Source organism: Drosophila miranda, assembly GCF_003369915.1.
Source record: "Drosophila miranda strain MSH22 chromosome Y unlocalized genomic scaffold, D.miranda_PacBio2.1 Contig_Y2_pilon, whole genome shotgun sequence".
NCBI lineage: Eukaryota > Metazoa > Arthropoda > Insecta > Diptera > Drosophilidae > Drosophila > Drosophila miranda.
The window spans coordinates 28521091-28545175 of NW_022881614.1; the positions used below are offsets into that span (position 1 = coordinate 28521091).

The 24085-nt window shown below is 47.2% G+C and overlaps 1 protein-coding gene and 1 long non-coding RNA gene across 8 annotated transcripts in view; both read right to left on the reverse strand.

The window, feature by feature from the left end:
* Positions 1-449: 449 nt before the first annotated feature.
* Positions 450-1651, reverse strand: LOC117193780. Its single transcript, XR_004474690.1, has 2 exons — positions 1312-1651; positions 450-1217 (listed from the first exon to the last, which is right to left on the reverse strand). It is a non-coding gene; the product is annotated as an uncharacterized LOC117193780 (long non-coding RNA).
* A 3424-nt stretch (positions 1652-5075) lies between these two features.
* LOC117192626 (myc box-dependent-interacting protein 1-like) overlaps positions 5076-24085 on the reverse strand; it is a 79427-nt gene continuing 60417 nt past the window's right edge. The window contains exons 8-10 of one of the 7 annotated variants that reach the window (XM_033397352.1): positions 22280-22999; positions 5938-6080; positions 5076-5843 (exon numbers count right to left, since the gene is read on the reverse strand). In XM_033397352.1, the coding sequence (XP_033253243.1) occupies positions 5763-5843; positions 5938-6080; positions 22280-22999 (944 nt within the window). In that variant the 3' untranslated portion in view covers positions 5076-5762. Of the gene's footprint in view, positions 5865-5937; positions 6081-9816; positions 10585-10678; positions 10846-22279; positions 23000-24085 lie in introns of those variants that run through there. The other 6 variants (XM_033397353.1, XM_033397348.1, XM_033397347.1 and 3 more) reach the window with 6 other exon arrangements.

Consider the following 24085-nt stretch of genomic DNA (forward strand, 5'->3'; position numbering starts at 1 on the left):
CCACGATTTCTATCGTTAAGATTCGATAACCTGCCGCACAAAATAGGCTGCTGTCATCTTTAACCAAATACGGTCACCCTGCTGCTCCACACCGATATACTACCGATTGCCAAATATCGAACTCCCATTGCTGCAAATTACCCGCACTCCGTTCAAATTTAAAATCCAAATACTTCGTTTAATCTATGTTTTATTTGCATTTTTGTAAATTATTATCATTTTTTCAATATATTCATGCGATAAATAAGTGTTTAAATGTATTAAATAAAATTTAAATAATAACTTTACAGTGTGCACAATTTAAACAATTATTTCGTGTCGGGTCAAGCAATTCATTCGATTTATAATCAATTAAAGTAAAATAAAACCTCGAATCGATCTGTTAGTGACTATTGGATTGTTCTCGTGTTATAAAGCTGGCGCTAGTTCGAGTTTGTTTAACAAAAATATAAAGAAAAAAATACAATTACAAGTTCCTATCTGAAAACAATTTCCATTTCCAAATCAAAATCCAAGTCCTGTCCTGGAGTCAACAGACTGGAATTTCTACTGGCCATCCCGATTCACTCCAGATACACGATACACACAATTGACTATAAAAAACTCGTACTACATATTTGCAAAATACACATACAAAATGTTCAGGTTAAGGTTATATTCTCCTCCATGTTGTGTGTGTTGCCTTTAACTTATTACACTTTGTTCGCATTAATTATGAGCACAATAGTAGTTTTAACAAATAATATAACTAGAAAACTAATAAACTAGAAACTAATAAAACTAGAAAATAAAATTTGAAACGTCCTCAAAATGTGGTGTGTGCCAAAATGCCAATCGCTTCGATATTCCTTAGCGTGGTGTGGTGTGGTCTGCCATGGCGTTCAACAATAATAATTAATAATAACTGGAAGCACTGCTCTAACAATCGACGGATTGCTAATCGAAAGAATGCGTTTCACAGAACAAGACAATTTTAATAATGAAAGTTTGGCCAATTGTTTGGATTGGGATTTCCGTTTTGTAGACATTTATGGTTTAACAAAATGTTGGGTGGGGTGTGATGGCGTGGGGACTGCAGTTTGTGTGGCTGTTTGGTGGATTGGTTCTCAGCTCCGGCTCCGGTCGTCCACCTCCGCTCAGATGGGGCGCGTGAAGTTGGCGGGGAAGAGGCCCTTCTCGCTGGTGCCCTCCTTCTGACCCATTAGCCAGCCCTCCTCCTGTAAATTGGCAAGGAAAAACTGCACTCAATAAAGACAAGAAGTGTGTCCATCTGCCACAAGCGGGGAGGGATTTCAACTGCATTAACTTTACCTGATCCTCGGGATCATCGTACTCGATCACGCGAATGGTGTCCCCAATTTCGAAGCTCAGCTCGTCCACATCCTCCTTCACGTAGCCGTAGGTGGCCTTCACTCGGTAGAGCACGCCGGCCGGTAAATCAGCCGTGTTGGCATCTGTGTGGAAAGAGAAGTGCGGTTCTGGTTTAGTTTAGGACCCGTGCTCAAGTAGCATAGCTCTGTTTAGTAGACTAAAACGCACGCAGCGGAACAACAAAGTTGCAATCTTGGCCAAACGGGGTTAGTATTCCTCGTGGAGTTAGTGGTCAGGGCTCTGTGTCCAGGAGGGGGTCAGTGGGTATCAGCGCGGGGAATAAACCAACGATTGAAGCAGCGTATGTGCAAGCGATTAATGAATGACATTATGGATAGATGGAATTGATTGGTGTTTGATCGTGAATCGAGTGTGGGTGGTTGAGCTGGATAAATCAATAATAATAGTGTGGAGATAATGTTTTTTATCCCCAATCGGCCGACTAATTATTTCGAATTAAATAAAGCTCGGCGCAGAAATAAAATTACGATATGTTCTTTAATGCGTGACATCCAAATTGCAAGTGTGGCTTGCCTGCCCTTTACATTGCCGCTCCGATCGCTAAGCGCAGCTTCGCTCGGCCGACGTCGGTAGGCATACGCAAAGCGGAGATAGCGAAGAGCGAGCTGGCAGAGAGCGTTTAGCAGGGCAAGCAAGCGCAAAGCTTTAACAAACAAATGAGTGACATAGACATAAGTAACAAACAAAATAAGCGGCTGAGGGCCAAGAATTAGGTGCTATTTGGCAAGCAGCTAATCGGCAGGGTTCTGCTCCGAACATTCACCCCCCGTTGGAAGGCAAAGGCTTTCAACAGATCCATCCTGAAGGGGCAGAACCGCTATTCTTCCAACGGCCCTCTTGAAGATGCTTGCTTGGCGCAGCTGGCGGCTACGCTGGGATGATCGTCGAACGCAGCAATCGGCGCTTCTTTACGAAGGCGGCTTGTCGTGATTACGTCTTGATCATCGGGAACCTCTGTAATTGCATAGAATGGCAGGAAACTTGGCAATGTAGAAATTGTTGAGAGTTGAATTTCATTTAGCGTGGATATGTAGGTTTTTAATATATGGAAAAGTTCGCGCTGCAGTTCCTGATTCTCCGATCGCAGTTTTTCCACTTGCACCTGGCACTCGAGCAGCTGCTTCCTGCATTGCTGCTCTAAGTTTTGGTACTCCAGCGTTGTGGGTCGAAAATCGTCAATAGAGATGCACGAGGAATTTTTAAAAGCGGCTAAAGCTGCACGCTTATTCTCCGAGCTATCAATGCTTCCTGATACTATCCAACCAAGTTTTGTCACCTGCAATGTTGGCAATTGGGCTGATAGTCGAATCTGTCCGACGCACATTAAATCGAAGAACAAACCAGAACCTATCAACAGATCGATACGTTGGGGCTTGGAGAAATTAGGATCAGCTAGTCTTAGATTATTCGGCATTGGCCAATCCTTTGCGTCTACGCCGAAGTTAGGCTGCATTTCCGTAATTGAGTTGGTGACAATTGCAGCGAAGGAAGCTCGATAGCTTGCGTCCTGGGATTGTACAACTATATGTACAGACTTGCTCGAAGGTAGAATGGAATCTCCGATTCCAGAGATGTGAACATAAGACGAGCGATGATCCAACTGCAACTGATCAGCAAATCTAGATGTTACAAAGTTAGCCTGTGATGCAGAATCCAAAATGGCACGACATGGGATAAGTGCTCCATAACGATCTGTTACATGGACGAGGGCAGTAGGTAGCAACACGTTCTGGCTAGGCTGAGATTTCTGGATCGAGGGGGGAGGGCTAGAACACCCGCTTGCTAGAAGCACAGTCGCGGCCTCTTGCTGGATCGATTCCTCGGCCGGTGAAGAGGAAGATGAAGCACCAGTTCCCGATGGAATGTGGAGTAGCGTGTGATGTTTGGCCTGGCAATGCCTGCAAAGTCCTGACCTGCACCTCTGCAATTCATGGCCTTTGTTGAGGCAGTTCAAACACAAGCGGCTCTTCTTTGCTTCTTTGTATTGTTCAAACGCAGAGAGATTCAGGAATTCCTGACATCTAGATATGTAATGCTCGGAGGAAATGCAATGGTTACATATGGGGTTAGGATGGTCGCTACTGGAGGTGATAAGGGTGACAGGTTTGTCTTCTCCCACCTGCTGGCTAGGAATTGTTACCATAGCCGATCCCAAATTTTCCAGCATCCGACATCTTGCTTCCAAGAATGAGGCCATGCTTGACCCCCGAGGCAATCCTGACGTCGGCAAGTTCTCTTCCCATTTCTCCTTGGTCTTGTGGTCCAATTTCGTGCCTATGATGAAGATCAGCAACCCATCGGATATCTCCTGCGGGGTCGCCAAGGTCTGAAGGGCACGCAAGTGCGAATTGATTTTGTCGCTGAACGCGCGCAAGCCGATAGCCGAGACCTTCTCCACCCCTTGCAGCCCGAAAATAGCCTTGACGTGTGCCTGAAAATGTAACAGTTTATTATCGAATCGCAACATTAGTAAATTCAACGCCTTGTGGTAATTCTCCTCAGAAAGTTCCAAGGAACGAATCGTATCCAGCGCAGCACCATCTAGACATCCACGAAGATATTGGAATTTTTCCATGATTGGTATACGATGGTCTTTGTGCACCATTGTCGAGAACATCGAGTGGAATTCTGGCCAATCCATGTAGTTCCCACCGAATCGCGGAAGCTGCAACTCGGGCATTCGAGAACGGCCTATACTATTAGAGGCGCAACATTTGTGTATGGAATGAGACTCACTGTTGTCAATCGGGTAAAAGAGGTCCTTACCCGATTCAAGTTCTGTTATCGATACTATCGACTGGTTACGAGTGCTGCGCGCCAAATCTAACTTTTTTGAATGTGAGCGACAAGGATTTAAATGTTTAAATGGATTCTCGCAAGAAAATAAGTGTGACCGTATAAAAATATGATCTGAAATCGATAAAAGGTTTTTCTCAAAAATTCTTAAAACTGACTTTTTTACACTTTGTTCTTACTTTATTTGGTGCGCTCGCTCACTCATACATACACAATCCAGCGTCATATTAACTCGCACTTCAGATTTGGTGGTGTCGGAAGAATCCCTCTTAGATATTAGAGGGATTAAAGTGCTCTATATCTGTCGCTCTAAACTCGATTTGCGAGAGCGATAATTGGCGCACCACCAGTTGAAATAACTAGCTAGCTAACTAGCCTCTACATTTGAGATGTTTTCTCCACGACTTCTACATTGCACAGATATATACGGTTACACTGCCACGATTTCTATCGTTAAGATTCGATAACCTGCCGCACAAAATAGGCTGCTGTCATCTTTAACCAAATACGGTCACCCTGCTGCTCCACACCGATATACTACCGATTGCCAAATATCGAACTCCCATTGCTGCAAATTACCCGCACTCCGTTCAAATTTAAAATCCAAATACTTCGTTTAATCTATGTTTTATTTGCATTTTTGTAAATTATTATCATTTTTTCAATATATTCATGCGATAAATAAGTGTTTAAATGTATTAAATAAAATTTAAATAATAACTTTACAGTGTGCACAATTTAAACAATTATTTCGTGTCGGGTCAAGCAATTCATTCGATTTATAATCAATTAAAGTAAAATAAAACCTCGAATCGATCTGTTAGTGACTATTGGATTGTTCTCGTGTTATAAAGCTGGCGCTAGTTCGAGTTTGTTTAACAAAAATATAAAGAAAAAAATACAATTACAAGTTCCTATCTGAAAACAATTTCCATTTCCAAATCAAAATCCAAGTCCTGTCCTGGAGTCAACAGACTGGAATTTCTACTGGCCATCCCGATTCACTCCAGATACACGATACACACAATTGACTATAAAAAACTCGTACTACATATTTGCAAAATACACATACAAAATGTTCAGGTTAAGGTTATATTCTCCTCCATGTTGTGTGTGTTGCCTTTAACTTATTACACTTTGTTCGCATTAATTATGAGCACAATAGTAGTTTTAACAAATAATATAACTAGAAAACTAATAAACTAGAAACTAATAAAACTAGAAAATAAAATTTGAAACGTCCTCAAAATGTGGTGTGTGCCAAAATGCCAATCGCTTCGATATTCCTTAGCGTGGTGTGGTGTGGTCTGCCATGGCGTTCAACAATAATAATTAATAATAACTGGAAGCACTGCTCTAACAATCGACGGATTGCTAATCGAAAGAATGCGTTTCACAGAACAAGACAATTTTAATAATGAAAGTTGGGCCAAAAGTTTGGATTGGGATTTCCGTTTTGTAGACATTTATGGTTTAACAAAATGTTGGGTGGGGTGTGATGGCGTGGGGACTGCAGTTTGTGTGGCTGTTTGGTGGATTGGTTCTCAGCTCCGGCTCCGGTCGTCCACCTCCGCTCAGATGGGGCGCGTGAAGTTGGCGGGGAAGAGGCCCTTCTCGCTGGTGCCCTCCTTCTGACCCATTAGCCAGCCCTCCTCCTGTAAATTGGCAAGGAAAAACTGCACTCAATAAAGACAAGAAGTGTGTCCATCTGCCACAAGCGGGGAGGGAGTTCAACTGCATTAACTTTACCTGATCCTCGGGATCATCGTACTCGATCACGCGAATGGTGTCCCCAATTTCGAAGCTCAGCTCGTCCACATCCTCCTTCACGTAGCCGTAGGTGGCCTTCACTCGGTAGAGCACGCCGGCCGGTAAATCAGCCGTGTTGGCATCTGTGTGGAAAGAGAAGTGCGGTTCTGGTTTAGTTTAGGACCCGTGCTCAAGTAGCATAGCTCTGTTTAGTAGACTAAAACGCACGCAGCGGAACAACAAAGTTGCAATCTTGGCCAAACGGGGTTAGTATTCCTCGTGGAGTTAGTGGTCAGGGATCTGTGTCCAGGAGGGGGTCAGTGGGTATCAGCGCGGGGAATAAACCAACGATTGAAGCAGCGTATGTGCAAGCGATTAATGAATGACATTATGGATAGATGGAATTGATTGGTGTTTGATCGTGAATCGAGTGTGGGTGGTTGAGCTGGATAAATCAATAATAATAGTGTGGAGATAATGTTTTTTATCCCCAATCGGCCGACTAATTATTTCGAATTAAATAAAGCTCGGCGCAGAAATAAAATTACGATATGTTCTTTAATGCGTGACATCCAAATTGCAAGTGTGGCTTGCCTGCCCTTTACATTGCAGCTCCGATCGCTAAGCGCAGCTTCGCTCGGCCGACGTCGGTAGGCATACGCAAAGCGGAGATAGCGAAGAGCGAGCTGGCAGAGAGCGTTTAGCAGGGCAAGCAAGCGCAAAGCTTTAACAAACAAATGAGTGACATAGACATAAGTAACAAACAAAATAAGCGGCTGAGGGCCAAGAATTAGGTGCTATTTGGCAAGCAGCTAATCGGCAGGGTTCTGCTCCGAACATTCACCCCCCGTTGGAAGGCAAAGGCTTTCAACAGATCCATCCTGAAGGGGCAGAACCGCTATTTTTCCAACGGCCCTCTTGAAGATGCTTGCTTGGCGCAGCTGGCGGCTACGCTGGGATGATCGTCGAACGCAGCAATCGGCGCTTCTTTACGAAGGCGGCTTGTCGTGATTACGTCTTGATCATCGGGAACCTCTGTAATTGCATAGAATGGCAGGAAACTTGGCAATGTAGAAATTGTTGAGAGTTGAATTTCATTTAGCGTGGATATGTAGGTTTTTAATATATGGAAAAGTTCGCGCTGCAGTTCCTGATTCTCCGATCGCAGTTTTTCCACTTGCACCTGGCACTCGAGCAGCTGCTTCCTGCATTGCTGCTCTAAGTTTTGGTACTCCAGCGTTGTGGGTCGAAAATCGTCAATAGAGATGCACGAGGAATTTTTAAAAGCGGCTAAAGCTGCACGCTTATTCTCCGAGCTATCAATGCTTCCTGATACTATCCAACCAAGTTTTGTCACCTGCAATGTTGGCAATTGGGCTGATATTCGAATCTGTCCGACGCACATTAAATCGAAGAACAAACCAGAACCTATCAACAGATCGATACGTTGGGGCTTGGAGAAATTAGGATCAGCTAGTCTTAGATTATTCGGCATTGGCCAATCCTTTGCGTCTACGCCGAAGTTAGGCTGCATTTCCGTAATTGAGTTGGTGACAATTGCAGCGAAGGAAGCTCGATAGCTTGCGTCCTGGGATTGTACAACTATATGTACAGACTTGCTCGAAGGTAGAATGGAATCTCCGATTCCAGAGATGTGAACATAAGACGAGCGATGATCCAACTGCAACTGATCAGCAAATCTAGATGTTACAAAGTTAGCCTGTGATGCAGAATCCAAAATGGCACGACATGGGATAAGTGCTCCATAACGATCTGTTACATGGACGAGGGCAGTAGGTAGCAACACGTTCTGGCTAGGCTGAGATTTCTGGATCGAGGGGGGAGGGCTAGAACACCCGCTTGCTAGAAGCACAGTCGCGGCCTCTTGCTGGATCGATTCCTCGGCCGGTGAAGAGGAAGATGAAGCACCAGTTCCCGATGGAATGTGGAGTAGCGTGTGATGTTTGGCCTGGCAATGCCTGCAAAGTCCTGACCTGCACCTCTGCAATTCATGGCCTTTGTTGAGGCAGTTCAAACACAAGCGGCTCTTCTTTGCTTCTTTGTATTGTTCAAACGCAGAGAGATTCAGGAATTCCTGACATCTAGATATGTAATGCTCGGAGGAATTGCAATGGTTACATATGGGGTTAGGATGGTCGTTACTGGAGGTGATAAGGGTGACAGGTTTGTCTTCTCCCACCTGCTGGCTAGGAATTGTTACCATAGCCGATCCCAAATTTTCCAGCATCCGACATCTTGCTTCCAAGAATGAGGCCATGCTTGACCCCCGAGGCAATCCTGACGTCGGCAAGTTCTCTTCCCATTTCTCCTTGGTCTTGTGGTCCAATTTCGTGCCTATGATGAAGATCAGCAACCCATCGGATATCTCCTGCGGGGTCGCCAAGGTCTGAAGGGCACGCAAGTGCGAATTGATTTTGTCGCTGAACGCGCGCAAGCCGATAGCCGAGACCTTCTCCACCCCTTGCAGCCCGAAAATAGCCTTGACGTGTGCCTGAAAATGTAACAGTTTATTATCGAATCGCAACATTAGTAAATTCAACGCCTTGTGGTAATTCTCCTCAGAAAGTTCCAAGGAACGAATCGTATCCAGCGCAGCACCATCTAGACATCCACGAAGATATTGGAATTTTTCCATGATTGGTATACGATGGTCTTTGTGCACCATTGTCGAGAACATCGAGTGGAATTCTGGCCAATCCATGTAGTTCCCACCGAATCGCGGAAGCTGCAACTCGGGCATTCGAGAACGGCCTATACTATTAGAGGCGCAACATTTGTGTATGGAATGAGACTCACTGTTGTCAATCGGGTAAAAGAGGTCCTTACCCGATTCAAGTTCTGTTATCGATACTATCGACTGGTTACGAGTGCTGCGCGCCAAATCTAACTTTTTTGAATGTGAGCGACAAGGATTTAAATGTTTAAATGGATTCTCGCAAGAAAATAAGTGTGACCGTATAAAAATATGATCTGAAATCGATAAAAGGTTTTTCTCAAAAATTCTTAAAACTGACTTTTTTACACTTTGTTCTTACTTTATTTGGTGCGCTCGCTCACTCATACATACACAATCCAGCGTCATATTAACTCGCACTTCAGATTTGGTGGTGTCGGAAGAATCCCTCTTAGATATTAGAGGGATTAAAGTGCTCTATATCTGTCGCTCTAAACTCGATTTGCGAGAGCGATAATTGGCGCACCACCAGTTGAAATAACTAGCTAGCTAATAGTGTCAGCTACAATGCTCATTGCACACTCACCGTTAATGGTCGCCTCTTGCTGCTGGCGAATATTTTCAGGCCGTTATTTTCTTCATTTAAGGCCCATGAAAGCGCCGTATGAAAAACCTCTACATTTGAGATGTTTTCTCCACGACTTCTACATTGCACAGATATATACGGTTACACTGCCACGATTTCTATCGTTAAGATTCGATAACCTGCCGCACAAAATAGGCTGCTGTCATCTTTAACCAAATACGGTCACCCTGCTGCTCCACACCGATATACTACCGATTGCCAAATATCGAACTCCCATTGCTGCAAATTACCCGCACTCCGTTCAAATTTAAAATCCAAATACTTCGTTTAATCTATGTTTTATTTGCATTTTTGTAAATTATTATCATTTTTTCAATATATTCATGCGATAAATAAGTGTTTAAATGTATTAAATAAAATTTAAATAATAACTTTACAGTGTGCACAATTTAAACAATTATTTCGTGTCGGGTCAAGCAATTCATTCGATTTATAATCAATTAAAGTAAAATAAAACCTCGAATCGATCTGTTAGTGACTATTGGATTGTTCTCGTGTTATAAAGCTGGCGCTAGTTCGAGTTTGTTTAACAAAAATATAAAGAAAAAAATACAATTACAAGTTCCTATCTGAAAACAATTTCCATTTCCAAATCAAAATCCAAGTCCTGTCCTGGAGTCAACAGACTGGAATTTCTACTGGCCATCCCGATTCACTCCAGATACACGATACACACAATTGACTATAAAAAACTCGTACTACATATTTGCAAAATACACATACAAAATGTTCAGGTTAAGGTTATATTCTCCTCCATGTTGTGTGTGTTGCCTTTAACTTATTACACTTTGTTCGCATTAATTATGAGCACAATAGTAGTTTTAACAAATAATATAACTAGAAAACTAATAAACTAGAAACTAATAAAACTAGAAAATAAAATTTGAAACGTCCTCAAAATGTGGTGTGTGCCAAAATGCCAATCGCTTCGATATTCCTTAGCGTGGTGTGGTGTGGTCTGCCATGGCGTTCAACAATAATAATTAATAATAACTGGAAGCACTGCTCTAACAATCGACGGATTGCTAATCGAAAGAATGCGTTTCACAGAACAAGACAATTTTAATAATGAAAGTTTGGCCAATTGTTTGGATTGGGATTTCCGTTTTGTAGACATTTATGGTTTAACAAAATGTTGGGTGGGGTGTGATGGCGTGGGGACTGCAGTTTGTGTGGCTGTTTGGTGGATTGGTTCTCAGCTCCGGCTCCGGTCGTCCACCTCCGCTCAGATGGGGCGCGTGAAGTTGGCGGGGAAGAGGCCCTTCTCGCTGGTGCCCTCCTTCTGACCCATTAGCCAGCCCTCCTCCTGTAAATTGGCAAGGAAAAACTGCACTCAATAAAGACAAGAAGTGTGTCCATCTGCCACAAGCGGGGAGGGATTTCAACTGCATTAACTTTACCTGAGCCTCGGGATCATCGTACTCGATCACGCGAATGGTGTCCCCAATTTCGAAGCTCAGCTCGTCCACATCCTCCTTCACGTAGCCGTAGGTGGCCTTCACTCGGTAGAGCACGCCGGCCGGTAAATCAGCCGTGTTGGCATCTGTGTGGAAAGAGAAGTGCGGTTCTGGTTTAGTTTAGGACCCGTGCTCAAGTAGCATAGCTCTGTTTAGTAGACTAAAACGCACGCAGCGGAACAACAAAGTTGCAATCTTGGCCAAACGGGGTTAGTATTCCTCGTGGAGTTAGTGGTCAGGGCTCTGTGTCCAGGAGGGGGTCAGTGGTTGAAGCAGCGTATGTGCAAGCGATTAATGAATGACATTATGGATAGATGGAATTGATTGGTGTTTGATCGTGAATCGAGTGTGGGTGGTTGAGCTGGATAAATCAATAATAATAGTGTGGAGATAATGTTTTTTATCCCCAATCGGCCGACTAATTATTTCGAATTAAATAAAGCTCGGCGCAGAAATAAAATTACGATATGTTCTTTAATGCGTGACATCCAAATTGCAAGTGTGGCTTGCCTGCCCTTTACATTGCCGCTCCGATCGCTAAGCGCAGCTTCGCTCGGCCGACGTCGGTAGGCAGACGCAAAGCGGAGATAGCGAAGAGCGAGCTGGCAGAGAGCGTTTAGCAGGGCAAGCAAGCGCAAAGCTTTAACAAACAAATGAGTGACATAGACATAAGTAACAAACAAAATAAGCGGCTGAGGGCCAAGAATTAGGTGCTATTTGGCAAGCAGCTAATCGGCAGGGTTCTGCTCCGAACATTCACCCCCCGTTGGAAGGCAAAGGCTTTCAACAGATCCATCCTGAAGGGGCAGAACCGCTATTTTTCCAACGGCCCTCTTGAAGATGCTTGCTTGGCGCAGCTGGCGGCTACGCTGGGATGATCGTCGAACGCAGCAATCGGCGCTTCTTTACGAAGGCGGCTTGTCGTGATTACGTCTTGATCATCGGGAACCTCTGTAATTGCATAGAATGGCAGGAAATTTGGCAATGTAGAAATTGTTGAAAGTTGAATTTCATTTAGCGTGGATATGTAGGTTTTTAATATATGGAAAAGTTCGCGCTGCAGTTCCTGATTCTCCGATCGCAGTTTTTCCACTTGCACCTGGCACTCGAGCAGCTGCTTCCTGCATTGCTGCTCTAAGTTTTGGTACTCCAGCGTTGTGGGTCGAAAATCGGCATCGGCCAATCCTTTGCGTCTACGCCGAAGTTAGGCTGCATTTCCGTAATTGAGTTGGTGACAATTGCAGCGAAGGAAGCTCGATAGCTTGCGTCCTGGGATTGTACAACTATATGTACAGACTTGCTCGAAGGTAGAATGGAATCTCCGATTCCAGAGATGTGAACATAAGACGAGCGATGATCCAACTGCAACTGATCAGCAAATCTAGATGTTACAAAGTTAGCCTGTGATGCAGAATCCAAAATGGCACGACATGGGATAAGTGCTCCATAACGATCTGTTACATGGACGAGGGCAGTAGGTAGCAACACGTTCTGGCTAGGCTGAGATTTCTGGATCGAGGGGGAGGGCTAGAACACCCGCTTGCTAGAAGCACAGTCGCGGCCTCTTGCTGGATCGATTCCTCGGCCGGTGAAGAGGAAGATGAAGCACCAGTTCCCGATGGAATGTGGAGTAGCGTGTGATGTTTGGCCTGGCAATGCCTGCAAAGTCCTGACCTGCACTTCTGCAATTCATGGCCTTTGTTGAGGCAGTTCAAACACAAGCGGCTCTTCTTTGCTTCTTTGTATTGTTCAAACGCAGAGAGATTCAGGAATTCCTGACATCTAGATATGTAATGCTCGGAGGAATTGCAATGGTTACATATGGGGTTAGGATGGTCGTTACTGGAGGTGATAAGGGTGACAGGTTTGTCTTCTCCCACCTGTTGACTAGGACTTGTTGCCATGGCTGATCCCAAATTCTCCAGCATCCGACATCTCGCTTCCAAGAATGAGGCCATGCTTGACCACCGAGGCAATCCTGACGTCGGCAAGTTCTCTTCCCATTTCTCCTTGGTCTTGTGGTCCAATTTCGTGCCTATGATGAAGATCAGCAACCCATCGGATATCTCCTGCGGGGTCGCCAAGGTCTGAAGGGCACGCAAGTGCGAATTGATTTTGTCGCTGAGCGCGCGCAAGCCGATAGCCGAGCCCTTCTCCACCCCTTGCAGCCCGAAAATAGCCTTGACGTGTGCCTGAAAATGTAACAGTTTATTATCGAATCGCAACATTAGTAAATTCACCGCCTTGTGGTAATTCTCCTCAGAAAGTTCCAAGGAACGAATCGTATCCAGCGCAGCACCATCTAGACATCCACGAAGATATTGGAATTTTTCGATGATTGGTATACGATGGTCTTTGTGCACCATTGTCGAGAACATCGAGTGGAATTCTGGCCAATCCATGTAGCTCCCACCGAATCGCGGAAGCTGCAACTCGGGCATTCGATAACGGCCTATACTATTAGAGGCGAACAACGACGAATTCCCCTCGAGAGTATGCCGAGCCGTTGAATTGGCAACATTTACCGTGCGAGCAGCCATCAACTCCCGCGACAGCCTGGACCTAACCTTCACATAAACATTCGAAAAGTCCAGTCGGGCATCATGGGCTAACTGCAGGAAATCCAGCCTTTCAAGGCTCGTTTGAGCGGCATCGAAATCCGCATTCATTCGCTCGATTTGCTCTAATCGAGCTTGAAGTTCTGCCTCATCTAACTCGGCAAGCTCTTCCTTGGTGAGAAAGCGATCCATGGCGCGCGATGGACTCGGCCTTGTGCTTGTATAAATCTACATCACTCGGCATTGCTGCGTTCGCGACATTGGTAGGCTCAGGTGCTGCCATGTTGAGGTTTTAGAAGAGTCACTCAGCTCGACCGAAAAAGACACCCTGTATACGTATAAACGTGGGAACCGAAAGCAAAGGGATTACAGCTAATGCCTTTAGCTGTGCGGCTGTGCGAGCTGTCCGATTCCGCTTTGTACTCCGCTTGTGTGTATTAGTGAGTTCGCTGCACTGCCTACCGCACTGCACTGACCGAATTGTCGCGACAGAGAAATTAATAGCCAGCAATGCGTGTATGTAGGTGTATGCAAGTGTGTTTTAGCACCGAATTGTGCTTAACCGCCGAAAATTTGCTAGGGCTAACGAATGTCGATCGCGAATGATTATTAATTGACACTGCAACTCAGAGATCACGTCGGGGTCACCAAATTTTATGTGGAGATAATGTTTTTTATCCCCAATCGGCCGACTAATTATTTCGAATTAAATAAAACTCGGCGCAGAAATAAAATTACGATATGTTCTTTAATGCGTGACATTCAAATTGCAAGTGTGGCTTGCCTGCCCTTTACATTGCCGCTCCGATCGCTAAGCGCAGCTTCGCTCGTCCCATTATGCAATTATACAAGGTGGTCTCGTCGGGAGCCGAAGTTCGTTCGTGCTGTCCCTTATCGTCAGTGCATGCTTGCTTGTTGATGATGAAGGTTGTTCACGGACGAATTTTTTTGATATATTCTTAACCCTTATGTCCCGACAACAACAAAATTATAAAAAGCATATAAAAAAAATACCACAGAATTAGAAGTAATCTTGGCCGTCAGCCGTCGGGTGCTACAGGGGGATAAACGGATGTCGGGTCGGCTCGTCACAACTGTAGACTCGGAACGGGGCACAGGCGCCTCGGGTTCATGGCTTGCCCTGGATCCAAGGCGACTGTGCTCCGCGTCATAGGATACAGGTGGGCACGAGCGAACCGGCACCCGCCGTAACTGTACACACCGGCGGAAGTGCGACTATACTCTCCCCGTGAGGGCGGCTGGAAACAGGTCCTAGCACGGTCATGTCTCTGCTAGGATGCTGGCGAATGGTAGTCGGGCGGAGAGAAGAAAACTCTCAGTGAAATTACCCCAATCCAAGGTGACACTGTTATATGCCGAGGGATGCATGGCCGGGGGGGTGCCCGGTCGCTAATATGCGGACTCTGGATACCTGCCGACCTCCAGTTTAAATCAGGCTTCCCGGGGCAAGCGGGCTATGCCTCGGGTGACCATCCCCTTCCCGCCTACTCGTGGGAACTTCTATGCCAAATAATAAATATATAAAAACCAACAAAGCCGCAAAGGAGCTCGGTACTCCTCTTAAAGTACAGGAGGGACAAGCCAATCCCTCTGCACCAGCGCCTGGGAAACCGGGTCCAAAGAAGACGGGGAAGGAGACTGAGTCGGTCCACCGTCTTCAGGCAGCAGCCGCAGCGAGGGGGGGCCCAAAAAGCCAATCGGGTCCTTCCAAGTCGGGTGGCTCCAAGGGCGAAGCGGATACCGGGGTGGCTGCCAAGAAGAGCGTAATCGCGGCTGGTAAGCGCACCGGGACCGAAGAACCCATGGGAGCCCCGGCGGGCAACGTCTCTGCACCACGGGGAGGAAAGCCGTCGTACCAGGACAGGAGACGAGCGGCTTTCATCCTGTCCAACGAAGACCCGAACTTCAAGGCGTCAGCCGAAGGAAAGGAGCAGAGGCTGTGGGCCTGCTCAATCCTTCCACTGTTCCAGCCAGCCAAAGCCGGAAAGGGCGAAGCCAAGGCCCCTAACAAGCGGAAACGCTCAGCGGAGGACCCCGCAAATCAGCCAGGCCAAGCCCAGAAAGCCAAGCGGGTGAAGACCCACCTCACGAACCGGTCGTTCGCTGAGGTGGCGAGGGGCAAGACCCTGATCGGTGTCCTGGACAGGGGCGCCGAGGACGGCCATGTCCCTCGCGATAAGTGGCACCTGGTGGAGAACGAGCTCCAGGACCGGTTCCTACTGGAACTGGAGGAGAACGGCGGACCACCGCCAATGTGTGAGGACGCAGGGTGGCATCAAGGCAAGGTCAAAGCCATCGCCTGCCAAGACGCTCGCTCTGCGGCCCTCTACATGAAGGCGGTGGCGGCCCTAAAAGAGGTCTATCCAGGGGCGAAACTGGAGGCCGTGAAGTGGGAAGATGTCCCTAGTCGCCCGAGAGCCAGAGCGTGGGTCTCGGCTAAGCCTGCAGAGCCTGAGAAGATCCTCAGGTTACTGCAGGTCTGCAACCCCCACCTTCCTACAGCCGATTGGAAGGTGGCAAAGGTGGAGGATATCCAAGGGCAGAGGCGCCAGATTATCCTCGTCCTAAATGAGGAATCCATTGATCTCCTCGCAAAGTCGGACGGTGTAGTGGATTATGGCTACAAGAAGGTCACCATATCCACTTACAAGTCCGATCGCAAGGGCAGGCAAGCGGAGGTCGAGCCAGACCCGGAGCTGCCGGAGATCCCGAAAGAGGGGGCCTCGTGCGAGGAAGACAACCCGGCGTCGGATGCGGCGTCCATGATGTCGGACGACATCTTGGACGACTACGCGTTCGACGAGAGCGACCTAGCCAGAGGTCTCAGCCACATCGTTGTCGGGAAGGAGCCGGAGTCCCCTGACAGCGATCTAGAAGCAACAATGGTGGAGGCGAGCCTCAGGAATGTCGTTGACGCTCCTGCAGATAAACCTCCACCATTGTAAGGCAGCATGCGCTGCTCTACTGCTCCACCTGGCCAAGGGTGGAGCCGACATAGTCCTCATTCAGGAGCCCTGGATCCTCGGAAACAGGGTCTCCGGTCTGAGGACTTCTGACTACAAGCTATATGTAGCTGAAACCGCAGGTAAAATTCGTACCTGCATTCTTGCAAAAAGAGAGTTGCACTTATTTTTGCACCCAAATTTTAGCAATGAAGACCACACCGCAGTGAGCCTCGAAGGCCAGGAGCGCTCACTGAGGATCTGCTCCGCATACATGGGGCATGAACAACCAGACCCCCCTCCACACGCGCCTCTCCGGGCTCTAATCGCAGACTGCTCGGCCAAGGACATCGGCCTAATTGTGGGGTGCGATGCCAATGCACATCACTGCCAGTGGGGAAGCACTGACACAAACGAAAGGGGTGAGTACCTTTTCAGTTACTTACTGACCACTCAGATGGTCTTATTAAACCGGGGTAGTGATCCCACCTTTATCATTAAAAACCGCAAGGAGGTCCTGGACCTCACGCTTGCCTCTCATGAGATACAGCGTAACATTGTATCCTGGAGGGTCCTGGAAGAGCATTCCTTCTCGGACCACAGGTACGTGAAAACTGTCTTCTCCTTCTCAGTACCGAAGCCAGTCCGATTCCGGAACATCAGGCGGACAAACTGGACTCGGTACTCTGATTACCTCTGTCGTGTTCTCCCTGAGCCCCCATCTGAGGAGGAGTTCTCCACGGAGGCCACGACTCGTCTTCTTAAGATCTTTACCGACGCCTGCAATAAGGCGCTCGACAAAGCATACCCCTCTGGCAAGAACAGAGGCCGGAAGAAACCTGAATGGTGGAATCCGAAACTGGGTGAACTCCGGAAAGCCTCCAGGAGACTCTTCAATAAAGCTAAGGCTGAAAACGTTGAGCAAAACTGGGCCGAATACAAGGCCAGTCTGTCAACCTACAACAAAGAACTTAGAAAAGCCAAACGCGCCTCCTGGCGTAAGTTCTGCAGCGAAATCGAGAGTAACTCAGAAGCCTCACGCTTGCGCAGAGTTCTCTCGAAGACAACACCCACCCTGGGCTACTTGAAGAACACCGACCAGTCGTGGACTACGTCCAGCGAGGAGTCGCTAAATCTTCTCCTTAACACCCACTTTCCCGGCTGCGATGAAAACAGACCACACTACACCGCGGCTCCCTCCGTTGCCTCAAGTGTTATCATGAACCTGCTAAGCCAGGAGAACATTTCCTGGGCAATAAAAAGCTTCAAACCATACAAATCCGCGGGACCAGATGGCATCATCCCTGCCCAACTGATTCACGCTGGACAAAAAGCCACTAATTGGCTCAAAAGGATATACGAGGGAATCTTCCCCCATGGATATATCCCGGAAACCTGGCTTCACACCAAAGTCGTCTTCATCCCCAAGGCAGGCAAGCCCTCGCACACTGCCCCCAAAGATTTCAGACCCATAAGTCTATCGTCCTTCCTTCTGAAGACGATGGAACGGCTTTTGGGGATGCATCTCACGGTAAATATTCCGCCTAGTCTATTCTCAGACTCCCAGCATGCCTATCGGAAAGGAAGATCCACCGAAACGGCCCTACACACGATCACATCGATCGTAGAAGCGTTCCTCAACTGTAAGGAGTACACCCTGGTAGCCTTCCTCGACATAGAAGGCGCGGTTAACAACATCCTTCCGACCGCCATCACGGGCGCACTGACGGATCTGGGCGTTGACTCCAGGACGCGGAGCGGAGCCTGATCGATCAGATGCTACAATGCAGGACGGTTGAGGCATCACTGGGGACGTCAACGTGTACCAGATTTGTCCTCTCGCCCCTCCTATGGAACGTGGCAGTGAACACACTGCTGCGGGAGATAGAGGGGGGTGGCTGCCGTGTGGTGGCGTACGCGGACGATGTTGCCATAGCATTCTCCGGAAAATTTCCGCAGACGTTGTGTGAGTGCATGACAAGTACTCTCACGAAAATGTCGAAATGGGCAGACAAATGCGGGTTAGGCGTCAACCCGTCTAAAACGGAACTGGTGCTTTTCACTAGGAAGTACAAAGTTCCGGTACTGATTCCCCCAAGACTATGTGGGGAAACGCTAATCTTCAGCAACAACGCCAAGTATCTTGGCCTAATCCTCGATAGAAAGCTCGATTGGAAATTGAGCATAGAGGATAGAGTAAAGAAGGCCACAGTGGCCCTCTATACTTGCAGGAAAGCCATCGGACTAAAATGGGGAATGACCCCCTATATAGTTCGGTGGCTCTACACCGCCATCATACGACCAATCATGCTCTATGGAGTGGTGGTATGGTGGCCAGCCTTGGACAGAAGGACATGCCTCAATAAACTCAGCAGAGTTCAGCGCATGGCAGAGCTATGCATAACTGGCGGGCTACGCACTACTCCAGGGGAAGCCCTGGATACTGTGCTGGACCTCCTCCCTGTGGATCTCATGGGAAAGAAGGTGGCAACACTTTCCGCCCTCAGAATGAGAGAAGTCAGACTGTGGAAAGCATCCGCGGTTGGGCACTCGGGAATCCTGATGAGACTCCCGCAATTACCAGAGAGGACAGATTACTGTATCCCCAGTGATCACCTCTCGACGCCCTTCCAGGTATCAATCCCATCTAGGGAGGACTGGGAGATGGGCGAACCAGGACCTGCAAATGCGGTCCACTTCTACACTGATGGCTCAAAGCTAGACGGCCGCGTGGGAGGCGGAGTCTACTGCAGCGAGCTGAACATCAGTCATTGCCTCAGGCTCCCGGATCACTGTAGTGTGTTCCAAGCGGAGGTTGAAGCCATCAAGGAGGCCATTTCGATCGTCTCCAAACTACTTCTAGATACGCACTTAGTGTGCGTCTTCTCGGACAGCCAAGCAGCTATCAAAGCTCTAGGCTCAATATCGTCGAACTCAGCGACTGTAAATGACTGCCGCAGGTCTCTGCACGAGATCGCAGAGCAGTTAGATCTCTTCCTTATATGGGTCCCCGGCCACAGGGACATCGAGGGGAATGACGCCGCCGACGAGCTAGCCAGGCAGGGTACTACGATTCCTCTCCTATCGGAGAGGGAGCAAGTAGCGATGCCCTTGGCTACGTGCAGGCTCCTAACGCACGATTTGTTCGAGCAAAATGCCAATAGGAGATGGCAGCAAACCGTTTCCTGTAAAGTCTCAAGATTGATATGGCCATATCGATCGAAGAAGCGCTCAGCAGAGCTGTATAAACTCAGCAGAGCACAGTGCTCTGCAGTTACTAGAGGCATTACGGGACACTGGCAGATCGGCACTCACGCCTCTAGACTGTCAATCCCTCATAACGACTTCTGCAGGAGTTGTCGCGACGAGGAGGAGGAGGAATCGGTCCCCCACTTCTTCTGCCACTGCCCAGCCCTTGGAAATCGTCGTCTTCGTATTCTCGGGGCCGCTTTCCTCACGGACATTTCGGACCTGTCCGTAATCAAACCAGGGACCTTGTCCAAATACATCCAAGCCACCGGATGGGACTGCCCTTAACCTGCAGTAGTATGCTCTCACGGTTCGGGCAACGCGAAGGGGCACATGCCCATGCGGCAACACAACGGATCTTTTATAGATCCAAGTGAGCTTGGGGGCGGGAGGCTCTTATCCCCCCCCCTCTCCTCAGAAAGTTCCAAGGAACGAATCGTATCCAGCGCAGCACCATCTAGACATCCACGAAGATATTGGAATTTTTCGATGATTGGTATACGATGGTCTTTGTGCACCATTGTCGAGAACATCGAGTGGAATTCTGGCCAATCCATGTAGTTCCCACCGAATCGCGGAAGCTGCAACTCGGGCATTCGAGAACGGCCTATACTATTATAGGCGAACAACGACGAATTCCCCTCGAGAGTATGCCGAGCCGTTGAATTGGCAACATTTACCGTGCGAGCAGCCACCAACTCCCGCGACAGCCTGGACCTAACCTTTACATAAACATTCGAAAAGTCCAGTCGGGCATCATGGGCTAACTGCAGGAAATCCAGCCTTTCAAGGCTCGTTTGAGCGGCATCGAAATCCGCATTCATTCGCTCGATTTGCTCTAAGCGAGCTTGAAGTTCTGCGTCATCTAATTTGGCAAGCTCTTCCTTGGTGAGAAAGCGATCCATGGCCTTTAGTTGGCGCGCTTTGGACTCGGCCTTGTGCTTGTAGAAATCTACATCACTCGGCATTGCTGCGTTCGCGACATTGGTAGGCTCAGGTGCTGCCATGTTGAGGTTTTAAAAGAGTCACTCAGCACGACCGAAAAAGACACCCTGTATACGTATAAACGTGGGAACCGAAAGCAAAGGGATTACAGCTAATGCCTTTAGCTGTGCGGCTGTGCGAGCTGTCCGATTCCGCATTGTACTCCGCTTGTGTGTATTAGTGAGTTCGCTGCACTGCCTACCGCACTGCACTGACCGAATTGTCGCGACAGAGAAATTAATAGCCAGCAATGCGTGTATGTAGGTGTATGTAAGTGTGTTTTAGCACCGAATTGTGCTTAACCGCCGAAAATTTGCTAGGGCTAACGAATGTCGATCGCGAATGATTATTAATTGACACTGCAACTCAGAGATCACGTCGGGGTCACCAAATTTTATGTGGAGATAATGTTTTTTATCCCCAATCGGCCGACTAATTATTTCGAATTAAATAAAACTCGGCGCAGAAATAAAATTACGATATGTTCTTTAATGCGTGACATTCAAATTGCAAGTGTGGCTTGCCTGCCCTTTACATTGCCGCTCCGATCGCTAAGCGCAGCTTCGCTCGGCCCATGATGCAATTATACAAGGTGGTCTCGTCGGGAGCCGAAGTTCGTTCGTGTTGTCCCTTATCGTCAGTGCATGCTTGCTTGTTGATGATGAAGGTTGTTCCCGGACGAATTTTTTGATATATTCTTAACCCTTATGTCCCGACAACAACAAAATTATAAAAAGCATATAAAAAAAATACCACAGAATTAGAAGTAATCTTTATATATTATGTAAAAGAACATTTTAATATAACTAAAAATGTTGAAGAAAAATAAAATGTTGCATAAAATTTAAATATTAATATATCAGTAAAATCATTTTATTTTAAAATTTTAAAACCCACGGGCCTGTTAAGGGTTAATCAACATCAACATATACCGTCTCACTCACACTCACTATACTATGTGCCCTTCACTCGCACTTATTGCTAGCATACGTTAAGGGACTAACTTTTGCCGACGAGACCGCCTTGTATAATTGCATCATGGCTCGGCTGACGTCGGTAGGCAGACGCAAAGCGGAGATAGCGAAGAGCGAGCTGGCAGAGAGCGCTTAGCAGGGCAAGCAAGCGCAAAGCTTTAACAAACAAATGAGTGACATAGACATAAGTAACAAACAAAATAAGCGGCTGAGGGCCAAGAATTAGGTGCTATTTGGCAAGCAGCTAATCGGCTGGTTTCTGCTCCGAACAAATAGTAAGAATAGCCTACATACGTGATGAAGGACACCTGTAACCAGTAGCGTAGCGATCTCCACTCCCACCCAATTAATACGATATTAAAACTAAGCCCAAATGAGAACAGAGATAAGTTTGCAAGCCGTGGGATGAGAACAGAGATGACCGCCAATGTCAATGTCAGATGAGTGGGTTCGATTGAGCCTGCTAGAGTGGATGCCACTTGCAGCATGCCACTCACCAAACATTACAATACAATACAATATAAAGTGCTCCGCTCAATGGGAAACTACGGCTTTAGCTGACAACAAAATTAGACAGGCCCGAGCCTGAGCCTGAGCCTGAGCCTGACCCTTTTTTGTTTGGGGTCTGATCCCAGTTAGTTCTCTGACGAGACGACACGGCGCACAGCGTACTTATAGTTGGGGGATGCAGAGAGATAGTGACAAAGATTTACACAGAGAGATTAAGAGAGAGAGAGAGAGAGAGAGAGAGAGAGAGAGAGAACTAGGAGCTAGAGAGACAGTGGACCCAGTGGACTCGTATTGAGGTTTACTCACCATTGGGAACCTCGTAGATGCACTCATCGTCCTCTTCGAACGGATTCTTATTAGCATTATTAACGGTTTGTCTATGAACTAATTGCCTACTGATCTGATTGCTGACTGTACTTGTACTTGTATTTGTAACGGTATCTGTATCTTTATCTGTATCTGTTGATGTAACTAAGTGCTTGGTGGTAGTAGTAGTGGTGATTCCTATCGCTGTATTACCTAATTTCTTCTGCTTGTGCTCCTCGATGGAGTTGCCGTTATTGGCGGCCGCCTCAGCCGCTGCTTCGGCATTCGTTGTTGTTGTGGGCAGCTCTTTGGGATGCTTGCCGCCCCCGCCACTGGCAGTGCTGCTGCTGATGCTTTCCTTCTGCTTTGCCTGTGCACTGGCACTGCTTGCCGGGGATTGATTGTTGTTGCCATTACCGTTCACCTGGAGGGGTGCTGCTGCTGATTCTGCTGCTCCCTCTCCTGCTGCTTTTTGTTCCTCTGTCTTTGTCACTGTCGTTGTCTGTGTGGTGGTTGTGATCTTCGTGTTGGCATTCGGACTGCTTAGCTCGGCAATGTCCATTGCTTGGGCGCTGCTTGTGGTCGTCGGCACTGGGGTGCTACTGATGCGCTGTTTTAAAATTGGCGGCGGCGACGGCGACGGCGACTCCGGTGTCGGTTCTGGTGTTGAAGAAATGGAATCAAATCTCGGCTCTTGCAGGGACGAGCTCGTGGATGTTGCTACATTTGTATAGTTTATATTTATCGTGTTTTTTGTGTGGTTTCATTTTGATTGCATTTTTATACGTTCGATGTTGTTGTTGAATTGATTTTGGTGTTTGAATGCATTCGATTCGATTGTATTATTTCATTCAATTGGTGTTTGTTTTTTGTGGTTAGAGAGACAAACAAAAGATCAAATAAAAAGAGAGAAAATAAATCAAATATAACTCAGGACATGCAGGTTAAAGGGCGTTAAATGACATTTCCATTTCGACAAGAACATGCAACATTCCATTTGACCACGGTCCACAGTCCACAGCCTGGACCAGCCCATCCCACACACACATGTAAATACAATGGCATGTCTTCTGCTCTCGGATCCATTGGGGAGATTGGGGGACCGGACCTTATAGGCTATAGTATTTTATATGGTACAGATTAGGTCTAGCCCAGGCCACCGCTGCCAACAATTTTGTTTGTATTTACAATCGGGGGATCGTCTATAAATGGAATGTTCTCGCAATGCCAAAAGGTTTTTAGTTTAAAACTCAACTTTAGAACGAAAACGAGAGGGAACGTTGTGAGTTGCTGCGGACACCGCAACTCTACATTTATACCCGATACTTAGTCAGTATGGCTCTCCTCCGGCAGACGCCGCTAATATTAAACGACACGACAAAGAGTGCGTGCGAGAGAGACAGAAAATCAGTCTGAGCGTGACGTCGGGCGCTGCGTAGCCACTGCAAATTGATTTGTTCCTATTGGCTATAAAAATGATCTGATCTTATCCAGATTCAGCAATCTGAGAGATATGGTCATTATCTATGATTCTGCGTTTTTAGTTTTCTCGAATCTGCAATATTGTGGATGCAACAGATTTTCGTCCTTTGTGTGGGCGGAAGGGGGTGAGGCGAAATTTTGAGATATACGTTTTATAGTGACATCTTAAAGGAGTGTGTGTACCAAATTTGGTTACTCTAGCCTTAATAGTCTCTGAGATTTGTGGATGCCTCAGATTTTCGTCCTTTGCGGGGGCGGAAGTGGGTGTGGCGAAATTTTGACACAAAATGGTCAAGGTCCGATATCACAGGAGTGTGGATACCA